At 46.3% G+C, this 13,664-nt stretch overlaps 1 protein-coding gene across 1 annotated transcript in view; it reads right to left on the bottom strand.

Moving 5' to 3' along the window:
- The window catches only part of DNAI1 (dynein axonemal intermediate chain 1), a 211,084-nt gene that overhangs the window by 128,459 nt on the left and 68,961 nt on the right, over nucleotides 1–13,664 (bottom strand). The window contains exon 13 of the mRNA XM_063128314.1: nucleotides 1,223–1,473. Within this exon, the coding sequence (XP_062984384.1) occupies nucleotides 1,223–1,473 (251 nt within the window). The remainder of the gene's footprint in view (nucleotides 1–1,222; nucleotides 1,474–13,664) is intronic.

Below are 13,664 nucleotides of genomic sequence, written 5' to 3'. Positions count from 1 at the left end.
AGATGTCCTGGAGGCTGACAATATCATGTAAAGGATACGCAAACTTCAGTGAGAGACCAGACACAAGTTTGCAATAAATCGCTCGTGTAGAGAAACTCTACAGCATTTTGGCTTTTTGTTTTGTTTTGTTGCTCTGGTGGTTTCTACACATGCCATTTCTGTTTGTGTGCAGTGTACCCTCTTGGAGGGATGCTGAAGAAACTGGAATTGTACTGTTGCTTAAAACATGTTGCAAGTTATTTGTTTTACAAATTTGTGATAAAGTACCCTTTAAATACTTGAGCTATTTCCCCTCCTTTGAAACAACTTTATTATTTTAGAGCCACCCAGGGTAAAATATCCGAACGAATCTGTGACCTGCATTATCAGGGGTTACACACAAACACACAAAAGCATTTGTTTGGGTTAGGCTCACCTCTACCTCACCACATCCTCGAGTGCTCAAGATACCAGTATCCTGAGAAATGTTTAGGCTTTTAAACTACTAGTTGCAAACAGAGGCTGTTTTTAAGGCAGCGGCACTCAGACGTCAGGACTAAGGAACCAGCAGCTAGTGTTCTGATGTGATTTTTTTTTCAGACCTGTGATGTCTTGCAAAAGCGGAGAGATGAATGAGACCTTCTCTGGCTAAGGATTACCCTCCTTATGCAGAACTTTTCAACAACGCGTGACCTCTTCTCGTTCCTGCACTGCATCCCATTCCCTTCTTAGCGTGAAGCTAGAAGGACCCAAGGGCCACCTGATCAGGTCTTATCTCAAAAATAGCAGCAAAGGGCAGAGGCTCCTTGTCTGGCTAGGGCCTTTAATGGGATCAACGCAGAGGAAGACTGCCAGCCATCAGAGGAGATGCTGCTACCCAAGGAGCATTTATTGATGGCACTCCCGGTCGCCTCAGAAAGAAGGCTATTATGGCTGCACCACACTGGGAAGACCACTTTGGAGAAAATGAACGCCAGGAGGAGGAGGGATGGAAGAAAGAAAAAGGGGAGGGAGAGAGAGAGAGAGAATGAGAGAGAGGAGGGGATGATTTATGTATGCTGCTTAATGAGGCTCAGGCGTATTTTAAAGTGGGGGTGGGGGTGGGAGCATCTTGATGAGACCCTACTGTTTATGTAGGGGCCGCATTATTGGGACCTGGAAAAGGAAAGGTCAGTTGTGGGGAAGGAAGGGGAGTGGAGCAGTGGGGCGGGGAGCGAGGGCTGAGCGCGGCCACAGCACCCACCTGCCAGACGGGGTCCGTGTGCTTGCCAGACTTGGCGCTGCTCTTGTAGCCGGGCTGGGAGCTGGCGGGCTTCTTCAGGTTGTAGATGGCCACGTTCCCGTCGTAGAAACCCGTGACAATGAGGCAGGGGTGGTCGGTGTGGATGTCGAGGCACATGATGCCGCTCTCGCTGTTGAAGACGTACTCCGGGAAGGACGGGTTCTTCAGAGAGTACAGCAGCAGCAGCCCCCGGCTCTGCTTCACAAAGTCATCTGGGCAAGAAGGAAAGACACCCGTTCAGACCCGAGCGGGAGAGGAGCCGCCATTTTGGAAAAGCCGCCTCAGCGATGGCTGACTCTTGGCAGGTGGCCCCGATTCGCCAGTTTCGGAATTTGGGCCGAGGACCCCGCAGGATTATTTTTTTGCTTTGAATGAACTTCATTGAAATTTGTTACACTGAGACGTCGCACGCTGCCAGGCACCCAGGGCAATGCACAATTTTTTAAAAATGGTAAAAAATAAGAAACACAGGAGCAAAAAACGCACCACAAAACTGGAAAGTGATGTTAAAATTACTGTTTTACTCTGTACAGCACCATGTACATTGATGGTGCTATATAAATAAATAAATAATAATAATAATAATAATAATAATAATAACAACAACAACAACAGAACAGAGTATCAAAAGCCCAGCAGAACAGAACCCTCTTTATTTCCTGTCTAAGAGAGGCAATGTGGTGTAGTGGCTAAAGTGTTGGGCTGGGAGTTGGGAGATCCGGGTTTTATTTATTTATTTATTTATTTATTACATTTTTATACCGCCCAATAGTCGAAGCTCTCTAGGCAGTTCACAAAAATTAAAACCATAATAAAACAACCAACAGGTTAAAAACCCAAATACAAAATACAGTATAAAAAGCACAACCAGGATAAAACCACGCAGCAGAAATTGATATAAGATTGAAATACAGAGTTAGAACAGTAAAATTTAAATTTAATTTAAAATTAAGTGTTAAAATACTGAGAGAATAAAAAGGTCTTCAGCTGGCGACGAAAGGAGTACAGCGTAGGCACCAGGTGGACCTCTCTGGGGAGCTCATTCCACAACCGGAGTGCCACAGTGGAGAAAGCCCTCCTCCTACTAGCCACCTGCCTCACTTCCTTCGGCAGGGGCTCACAGAGAAGGGCCCCTGCAGATGATCTTAAGGTCCGGGCAGGTACATATGGGAGGAGGCGTTCCTTCAAATAACCTGGCCCCAAACCGTTTAGGGCTTTAAATGTCAATACCAGCACTTTGAATTGGGCCCGGACCTGGACTGGCAGCCAATGAAGTTGTAAAAGGACTGGCGTAATATGATCTCGCCGGCCAGTCCCTGTTCTAGTCCACACTTGGCCATGGAAGCCTACCGGGTGACTTGGGGCCAGGTACAGACTCTCAGCCCAACCCACCTCACAGGGTTGTTGTTGTGCAGATACAATGGAGAGGAGGAGGGTTATATATGCCACCTTGGGTTCCTTGGAGGAAAAAAGGCTGGATATAAATGCAATTAATTAATAAGTAAATAAATAAATAGGGAGGTCCACAGTGCTACTGAAAAGGCTTTACCACCAACCAATAATAATAATAATAGTAATAAATTTATTTCTTACCCGCCTCTCCATTCTGATCGAGGCGGGGAACAATAACAAATGATAAAATACATAATACTCAATTAAAACATAATATTGTTAAAAACATCCTAAAAACATTTTTAAAACATCTCTCGGTGTGGGAGATACAACAGGACCTCTAATGAAGATCATAAATGATGGGGAGGTTCATGCGGAAGGAGGACGTCATCCAGACATCCTGGGCCAAAACAGTTTAGGGCTTTCTAGGTCAAATCCAGCATGGAAGCAAACTGGAAGTCAGCGAAATTGGTGTGATGTGATCTAGAAAGCACGCTCTTGACAAAAGTCTAACTGCCACATTTTGCATTACCGACGGCTTTTCAAGGACAGCGCCATGTAGCGCTCATTACATTGATCTAAACGAGAAGTGATTAAGGCATGAATCATTGCTGCCAAATCTTCCTTTCCCTAGAAAGGACACAGCTGGTGCACCCGACAAAGCTGAGCGAAGGTGCTGATGACCACCATCGACAACTGATTTTCCAGAAGCAGGGCTGGATCCAAGCGGCATATCGGATCTTTCAGAGGGGGAGCTGTCCTGTGCAGAACAAGTTGAACCCTGAATCCCAGACGGTCTTCTGATTAGCAGAACCTCCATCTTGCAGGGATCAAGCCTCAGTTTGTTCACCCTTGGTTGAGAAAAAGATTGTACCTCGAATATTTTAAATAATGTGTGTTGCTATTTGTGAGCAATTCTGTATTTTGTAATGGTCTTTGCGCTACAAACAAATAAACTATTCATTCACCTATATCCAGTCCCTCACTACGTCCAAGGCAAGGGGTTAGGGGTTCTACAGCCTCCTTGGCAGCAGTTGAAAAGGAAAGATAGAGCTGCGGATCATCAGCGTATTGAAGTTGAAAAGATCGGACCGGCAGAGAGTCCAACAGAAATCCTAAATGCGTATTTGGAGGATTAACACTCCAGCCAGGTATCCCAGATGTAAAATGAGGGCTCTTACATTAGGCTAGGTTAGGTCTGTACAGAGATTAAAAGGCAAGACAGTCCTTGCCTGTAGACTCACAATCTAAAAGACACAGTGCATAAAGGAATAGGAACAGGGAAGGAAGAGGAAAGCAAGTCAGTTCAGATACCGATTCTTGAAGTTACATGACCTCCGCAATATCATCTTCACCTGACCTGGACAGGTGAGCCTCCCTGCCTTTAATCATATATACACACGAGGGCTGTGCAAGGTTTGAACCTTGGATATTTGAATCCGAGGCTCAGAGGCCATTTTATTTATTTATTTATTTATTTATTTATTACACTTATATACCGCCCCCATAGCCAGGGCTCTCTGGGCGGCTTACAGAAATTCTAAAATTAAGATCAAAATTAGTATACAAATTCTAAAACACAGAACATACACACATAAAGCATTAAAAACCGTTAAAAAAATAAACATGTGGGTGATTAAGATGTGCTGCCATATGCCTGGGCAAAGAGGGAAGTCTTAACCTGGCGCTGGAAAGATAGCAGCGTTGGTGCCAGGCGAGCCTCGTCAGGGAGATCGTTCCACAGTCTAGGGGCCACCACCGAAAAGGCCCTGTCCCTCGTTGCCACACTCTGAGCCTCTCTCGGAGTAGGCACCCGGAGGAGGACCTTAGATGTTGAACGTAGTTACCGGGTATATTCACGTCGGGAGAGGTGTTCCATCAGGTATTGTGGTCCCAAGCCATGTAAGGCTTTATAGGTCAAAACCAGCACCTTGAATTGAGCTCGGAAACATACAGGCAGCCAGTGCAAGCGGACCAGAGCAGGTGTTATATGGTTGAACCTTCTGGTTCCCGAAATCAATCTGGCCGCTGCATTTTGCATGAGCTGCAGCTTCCGAACCATCTTCAAAGGCAGCCCTACATAGAGCGCATTGCAGTAATCTAACTTGGAGGTTACCAGAGCATGGACAACTGAAGCCAGGTTATCCATGTTCAGATAGGGGCGTAGCTGGGCCACCAACCTGAGTTTGTAGAAGGCACTCCGTGCCACTGAGGTCACCTGAGTCTCAAGTGACAATGATGGATCTAAAACAGTGGTTCCCAAAGTGGGCGGTACTGCCCCCTTGGGGGCGGTGGGATTGCATAGGGGGGTGCTAAGAGGCAAGGGGGCATCAGGGGGGCGCTCGAGGTGGTCTTTTCTGAGAAGCGCCTCTCCAGAAGGTCTTAAAACCCAGGGACATTTTTATGGGAGAAGGTAGTTTGGTCCCAAGCCATATAGGGGAAGAATCCACACATGTATTAATACTGTTTAAGAAGAGTCCTTTTAATGGTGAATTGAAATGTTTCAAAAGCACAAAAACGCTAATGAAGAGACATACCCTGCGTGGTGTGCCCCGCTATCCTGCACTATGGAGAGTGGTTCAGAAGCTCCTGGTTGCATTTCCAACATCATATTTGGTGGGATGTGGTTTTAGTGTGGTCTGCCTACTTCTCTCCAAGCAAAGAAATGGACTCCAGATTACTAAACGTGGTGATTCAAGACTCATGTTAAGTGACTTTAAACCAGACATTGGGAAACTGGTATCACTTCATCAAGCCCATCCATCACATTAAGAATTTACAGAATAGCGAGGTACTCTACCCTAGTTACTAAATATGGTATCTAATATTCTTGCTAAACAACCATCAGACTTTGAAAACATGATATCACTGGATCAAGTTTAATTGAATAAACTAAAAAAAAAATGAAATTGGATTTTGAATAAATATTCAATTAATTGTTACTGTTTTGAATTTTATTGTTATTATCTTCCTTAGTGGGTCGTTGAAAACCGCTATTCTGAATAATGATTTTTATAGTGTAGGGTAGGGGGCACTGGGCATGAGTTTGTGGAACCAAGGGGGTGGTGACCTGAAAAAGTTTGGGAACCACTGATCTAAAAGAACCCCCAAGCTACGAACCTGCTCCTTCAGGGCGCGTGCAATCCCATCCAGATCCGCCATTTTAGGACGGGATTCGCCATTTTCCTGCTCAGCCGTAGGCCCTGGTTCAAACCTTGCCCAGCTCTAATACACACACAACCTAGTAGCCGTTAGTCCTCTGGCTGATGGCAGAGGCCAGCAGGTGCTTCCCTTCAGCCCTGCAGCGTCAGAACAGACAAAGAGCCCTGCTTGATCAGACCCAGGGTCCATCTAGCCCAACACTCTGTTCACACAATGGCCAAACAGCTGCCGACCAGGGTCCAACAAAGCAGAACATGGTGCAACAGCGCCTTCCCACCCATGTTCTCCAGGAACTAGTGCATATAGGCTTACTGCCTCAGGGCAACTGGCAGTTGGAGCCAAGCATTTGTTCTGACAAGGAAGGAGGAAAGGAAGGTCCACACAGCCACTCTTTCTCGGGCCGATGGAAGAGTCAAAGCTGGCCTTCCTCTTGCTATGATGTTCTTCCTGGGAGGCCAGGGGGGTTCAACCACCCAGTGGTCAATGGCCACTTCAGTTCTGCAGTCACAGGGCCCCCCCAGGGCTCTGCATGGAAGCAGCCAAATTTCTCCAATTTCTCAAGCCATCTTGGGAAGGTGGTCTAAAGATATTTTAAATAGAATAAAAACGATAAATCTAAGAATACTCTGCCATGTTTTTGCAGGCAGGGCTGTTCTGTTGGTTGACCTTTCCTGATAAAGAAAGAATTCCTCCCCTCTTCGTGACTTGAAGCAAGTCGCCACTGCCCCACAGAACATCCACTCCCTTATCGTTTCCACAACTTTGTGCGTGTAAGTGAAAATCTGCAGGGCTAAACAAAACTGTGAAGGTGCTAGTTAAGATAAGGACGCCAGGAGCAAAGACAGGAGTTTGCTAAAGTCAGCTATCAAAATGTGGTTCCTGAAAGTGAGCAAAGCCATCCTGGGTAATTTACTTTCTCCTGCTGCCGCCACCACTCAGCGTCTTCTGGCACATGCCATACAGGAAGCGCATTTATTCCTTGGTGGAAATGTCTGGGTCTTCAAGCGCACTCCGCATTCCCGTTATGGAGAAAGTACGTTCCGTCCTGAATTTATTCCCACCTTCCCAAACCTATATTTTGATCAACGCACTGAGGGACAAGAACATTGCACATATTATCTGTAGGTAGAATCACAGAATCATAGAATAGCAGAGTTGGAAGGGGCCTACAAGGCCATCGAGTCCAACCCCCTGCTCAAGGCAGGAATCCACTCTAAAGCATGTGACTAAAGTCACACCCTAAAGTATGTGACTGCAGGAGTGCAGCACAGGGCCCCCCGTAAATGGCCATCCAGAGAGTGATAGGTGATGGGGCAGAAGCAAAAGAAATGCCCCGGGTGAGCACCTGAGCCGGAATAGGCAGGTGGAGGCCCACAGGGACTGACTCTCCTTGTTGCAGCCTCCTTCCATCTTTTTTAAAAAAACACATTTTACAGTCAGGAGGCAGGTGGGCATGTACGTGGTTACAGAAGCTTATTTTTCATTTTTTACTTGGTTTGCTTGCGAATGGCCTTTTGACAGCTTGCTGGCTATTTTGGGGAGGCAAGATGTCAAACCAAATAATAATAATAATAATAATAATAATAATAATAATAATAATAACAACAACAACAACAACAACAACAACAACAACCCGCCTCTCCCTCTGGATCGAGGCGGGGTGCAACACTAATAAAAACACCATAACATACATACAACTAAATTATTTATTTATTTATTACATTTCTATACCGCCCAATAGCCGAAGCTCTCTGGGCGGTTCACAAAAATCCAAACGTTTAAAACCAGTGCATCATTAAAAGCAGCACACCATTAGAAAAAGGGATCTTAAAATTCAACTGGGTAGGACTGCTCATCCTATTTGTTTATTGCCATTTTTATACTGCCCAATAGCCAAAGCTCCCAACCTACCATGGTGGTTCTTATCTCCTGATAACCCCCTCCTGCTGACTATCCACATATTTTTCGCCTGCTCCTTCCTGCTTCAAATGTGCTCCTCACCTTTTCGCCTCACCCGGGAAGCCCCTGCTTCCCATTCACAAGTCCCGTTCAGTCGCCAGCATCTCCAGGTAAGAGCTGGGAAAGGCTCCTGCCAGAAACTGCAAAGAGGTCTTGTAGCAGGTAATACTGAGCTAGAAGAAGCAGTGGTTCCAGGGTTCCTTCCTTGTGTCATTGAACCACAAAGCCTTCCATCTTTCTTTCCTGCCATATGGTTCCAAATCAGCAGGAGGTGCCCTGAGATGGCCTTTAGGATGGAGCTCAGAACACCTGATTTGCACGCAGAAGGTCAATCCCAGCAGCAGCTCCAACTAAAAGGTTCAGAGAGCAGTTGATGGGGAAAGATCTCCATCCGCCGAGACCCTGTGTTGCTGCCACCAATGACCTCAAGCAAACCCTGAACTCAGTGTGGGGATCCAAGTCTGCTGTTTTGTTGTGGGCGTTGTTTCGGTGCTCTAATTCTTTACTAATGTGGATGATGAAACTGTATAATATTGCCAGGATTCGATCATTTTTGTCTGTCTCTTCCGCCAAGACGCTTGTTCATGCACTGGTTATTTCACGGTTGGACTACTGCAACCTTCTTCTCTCTGGCCTTCCTTCTTCTCACATCAGTCCGTTGGTTTCTGTTCACCACTCCGCCGCAAAGATCATCTTCTTGGCTCGCCGCTCTGACCATGTTACTCCGCTTCTGAAATCTCTTCATTGAATCTCTTCAATTCACTTCAGAATCCAATATAAACTTCTCCTGTTGACCCTCAAAGCTTTTCACGGTCTAGCTCCTTCCTATCTCTCCTCTCTCATCTCACACTATTGCCCCGCTCGTGCTCTTCGCTCCTCTGATGCCATGTTTCTCGCCTGCCCAAGGGCCTCTACTTCCCTTGCTCGGCTCCGTCCATTTTCTTCTGCTGCCCCTTACGCCTGGAACGCTCTTCCAGGACATTTGAGAACTACAAGTTCAACCGCAGCTTTTAAAGCTCAACTAAAAACTTTTCTTTTTCCTAAAGCTTTTAAAACTTGATGTTGTGCGGACTTTATACTGTTAGTTTTACCCTACCCTGTGCCTGCTTACCCTACCCTGTACCTGTTTGCATTCTCTTCCCCTCCTTATTGTTTTACTATGATTTTATTAGATTGTAAGCCTATGCAGCAGGGTCTTGTTATCTACTGGTTTACTCTGTACAGCACCATGTACACTGATGGTGCTATATAAATAAATAATAATAATAATAATAATAATAATAATAATAATAATAATAATACTGTTTAGAGCGCCAGGGTGAACACAGCTGCCTTCCGGGATTGTCTTAGGATGCAAAGCCAGGCTTCTCCTGGCCAAATCTCCTGCCAGGATCATAGAATCATAGAATCATAGAATAGCAGAATTGGAAGGGGCCTACAAGGCCATCAAGTCCAAACCCCTGCTCAATGCAGGAATCCACCCTAAAGCATCCCTGACAGAGGGTTGTCCGGCTGCCTCTTGAAGGCCTCTAGTGTGGGAGAGCCCACCACCTCACCAGGCAACTGATTCCATTGTCGTACCGCTCTAACAGTCAGGAAGTTTTTCCTGATGTCCAGCTGGAATCTGGCTTCCTTTCACTTGAGCCCACTATTCCGTGTCCTGCACTCTGAGAGGATCGAGAAGAGATCCTGGCCCTCCTCTGTCTGACAACCTTTTAAGTATTTGAAGAGTGCTCTCATGTCTCCCCTCCATCTTCTCTTCTCCAGGCTAAACATGGAGAAGAGAAGATTGAGGGGAGACATGATAGCACAACTTGCTCGACAGGGCAGTTAATCTGGCACCCTTTAAAGCACACTCGCCTGTGCAAACACACACACTGTCCCACCAAGGCGTACCGGATCAACAAAAACACTTTCTCGTTCAGGATAACCAAGAAAGCAAGCAAGGAAGAATCAACAGCACCAGCGCAAAAATCCTGAGCTAGAATCTTAGAAAGATAGCAGCTCTTTATGAAGGCCGGTGTGGGTCTGTCTTCAGCAGGAAATCAGGAAGGCCGGTGGTGGGTTTTTTTTTTAGGATTTAGCCTTTGTTTCAGCGTGGGTTTCGTTTTGTCGTTTCACTGTTTTATCGTACACCGATGCGACTGTGCGCTCCATTGCTGGAGGCACTTTCCTTGCCGGACTGGTGCACATCTGGTATTGGGGCAGCCTTAGGAAGAAAAGCGGCGGCTGTAATGAACAGACCAGCATGGCTACTCCTGTCACATCTCTTTCGGCCCTTCGTATCAGATCATGTCATTTTTCATTGCAAGAATGCTATTGGCTGCTGGAGGCATGGAGAGAAAGGCAGGAAGGAAGCAGGCGTGTGTTCTGGCTGATAGCTCCTGTGGCAGGTGGTGATTGCTCCGGCTCTGGAGATTGTGTCACAGCCTTAACTGCTCTGCCACAGGCAAGACGCTGGCCAACTCCCAGCACTCACAAAACACTTGTCAACGGCTGGAAAACAGACACAGCAGCCGACAGAGCAGCGGAGACGTGCATCGGGGAAAATGCTTACAACGCCAGTGCCCATCCGTCACTGCGCTGAGCAGGAAAGAAAGGACTGTGTCTAAGAAGGGAGACTAAAGCGCGTGCCATTTCCCCAAGCTCCATGGGAGGATTTGGCCGGCTGGCTAACTATGCCAGATCCTGACACCCTCTGGATAAAGAATGAGAAAGGCAGCAGAGATGCACAGGACAGGAACGCTCAGGAAGGTACCTGATACCAGCCTCCTCCAATCTGGTGCCATCCGGATGAGTTGGACTACAATTCTCATCATCCCCCAGCCAGCCCATCTAGTCCAACATCCTGTTCCTCCACAGTGGCCACCTAGCTGCCAGAGGGAAGCCTGGAAGTAGGACACGGGTCCAAGGACGTCCTCGTGTTTGTGTTCCCCAGCAACTGACATTCAGACGCAAACCACCTCTTCCAGCTATCATGCCTGGCAGCCATTGAGAACTTTAGCCTTCATGAATTTGCCCAATCCGCTTTTAAAGCTGTCTAAGCTGTTGTCCAGCATCACATCTTGTGGCAGCCTGTTCCATAGTTTAACTATGCACGATGTGAACAAGCCCTGTGAGGAGAGACTGAAAGAACTGGGCATGTTTAGCCTGAAGAAGAGAAGATTGAGGGGAGACGTGATAGCACTCTTCAAATACTTAAACGGTTGTCGCACAGAGGAGGGCCGGGATCTCTTCTCGATCCTCCCAGAGTGCAGGACATGGAATAACAGGCTCAAGTTACAAGAAGCCAGATTCCAGCTGGACATCAGGAAAAACTTCCTGGTTGTTAGAGCAGTACAACAATGGATCCAATGTCCTAGGGAATGACCTATGGAACGAGTTCCCCAGAGAGGTCCGCCTGGCACCTACACTGTATTCTTTTCGTCGCCAGCTGAAGACCTTTTTATTTTCTCAGTATTTTAACATCTAAATTTAAACTTTGCTGTTTTAATTCTGTATTTTAATCCTATATCAATTTCTGCTGTGTGGTTTTATCCTGGTTGTGCTTTTTATACTTTATTTTATATTTGGGTTTTTAGATTGTTTGATGTTTTATTACGTTCTCAATGGTTTTAATTTTTGTGACCCACCCAGAGAGCTTCAGCTATTGGGCGGTATAAAAATGTAATAAAGTAATAAATAAATAAATAAATAAATAAATAAATGGGCTCTCCCACACTAGAGGCCTTCAAGAGGCAGCCGGACAACCATCTGTCAGGGATGCTTTAAGGTGAATACCTGCATTGAGCAGGGGGTTGGCCTCATAAGTCCCTTTCAACTCTACTGTTCTATGATTCTTCGTTTCTCAGCTGCAACATTTCAAGCCATGATCAGACTCAGCTGAATATGCTAACCCTGGATTTCCCCAAACTTGGTCTAGGCATTTTGGGTTCTTTGAAAAGCCCTAGGTATATCAACCAAGCCAAATAAAGAAATAATACTATCCCTCATCCAGTGCCAAGCAGTGACTCCACCATGATCTCCATTAATGACTATAATGAAGGAGATATCCTCAGTGGGTGGGTAGCTGTAGAATCATAGAATCATAGAATAGCAGAGTTGGAAGGGGCCTACAAGGCCATCAAGTCCAACCCCCTGCTCAATGCAGGAATCCATCCTAAAGCATCCCTGACAGATGGTTATCCAGCTGCCTCTTGAAGGCCTCTAGTGTGGGAGAGCCCACAACCTCACCAGGTAACTGATTCCATTGTCGTACTGCTCCAGCAGTCAGGAAGTTTTTCCTGATGTCCAGCCAGAATCTGGCTTCCTTTAACTTGAGCCCTATATTTAGCCATATATCGTCAGGTCATACTAATCTGCCTCCTTCTACTGAAAAGACATAAGCATACATTTGAAAGTACGACTAGATGAATAGTAGCTCACATGATCACACATCCAACAGCAGTAACTGAGGACAATGCAGTGAATTGGGGCACATGCATTTTCATCCTCTTTTCATTAGAGAATTGAGAGCGTCAGTTTAGCACTTACTACCTGCTGGACAAGTTATCATTTTACAAGGATTTTCTTTTAAAAACAAACAAACCCTTTTCTTCCCTATCTTGCTGCTCACTAAATATTTAACAGTGCCATCAAGTGGTAAAAGGCTTTGTGAGCTGCCAACTCCTGCGTGCAGCGTGATGCGATTTGCAGCTACTGCTCAAGTGACAGGAGCCTCCCTCTGTGAAAACCAGCGCACTTATACACGTTAGCCTTTCCCAACCTGGTGTCCTCCGGATGTGTTGGACTACAGGTCCCATCATACCCAGCCAGCGTGGCCAATGTGGGTTTTAATTTTAAAAAAATTGTAAGCCAATGGCCCTTGACAGAGGGGGGAAAAATGTCCCCTACGCCTGCAATAAAGAAAGGGCCTTTAACTTTTCTGCTTGACCTTATGGCACTTGGGTGGAAAGTTTGGGCAGCAGGCCCAGCTTCCTGGCTTTTCTTGGGTTCTGTTTTGTTGATATTCACAATAAATTAAAAACAACAACTTGGAACCAGGATATCTGAAAGAACGCCTTCTCCTTTCCCAACCTGCCCGATCACTGAGACCGTCAGAGGGCATGCTTCTGGTGGTTCCACAGGGGCCTAAGGCCCAATTGGAGTACACCCGGAGAAGAGCCTTCAGTGTGGTGGCCCCCTTGCTGTAGAACTCAAGCAGGCACTGACACTGTGCTGTTTTCTAGCTTCCTGCTGGAGTTATCTGGAGGCTGTAAGCCTATGGAGATACTGCAGAAAAACAGAGAGCACACACTTTGGGGCGTATTCTCAAATCTTCCCTACTGTCCTGTGAAGATGCTGAAGGCTCAAGAACGGCTTTGGAAAAACGCCACTGCAGGGAGAGGAGTGGGCCAGAGAGAGCGTGGCAGCAGCTGCTCCTTGCCACTGTCACTCCTAGCTTGCCCACTTGAGCTGAGAGGATTGGGGGGGTCTTGAGTGCACCCCGCCCCTCTGGGCTTAGCAGCAGCACCCACAATGCTGACTCCTCCTCCTCCTCCTCTTCCTCTCTGTATGATTAGGATTGCCATATTTTGAATCCACAAAATCGGGACAATTTTTTTTGGGGGGGGGGTAGGTAGGATTTAAAAACAACAACAACAACTGTGCAATATATAAAGGTTTAGGGAAAGCCCAATTTTTGCAAAGCCCAATTTTTCAATTAAAACATCAACAACTGTAAAACCAGACATCTGAAATTCACTGCAACTGACTTCCAAGATTTGAGGCTTGCAACCCAAATCCAAGGAGATGGATTTTTGAAGGGCGATTTTTGGGGGGAGTGACTTCTTTCCTTTCTCCCCTCTCTCCTTTCCTCTCCTTCACCCCCTCATCCCCCACTCACTCCTGT

This window comes from Elgaria multicarinata, chromosome 6 (assembly GCF_023053635.1).
Source record: "Elgaria multicarinata webbii isolate HBS135686 ecotype San Diego chromosome 6, rElgMul1.1.pri, whole genome shotgun sequence".
Taxonomy (NCBI): domain Eukaryota; kingdom Metazoa; phylum Chordata; class Lepidosauria; order Squamata; family Anguidae; genus Elgaria; species Elgaria multicarinata.
Note: the sequence above shows the minus strand (reverse complement) of the source record. Positions and strands in the feature narration are given on the sequence as shown.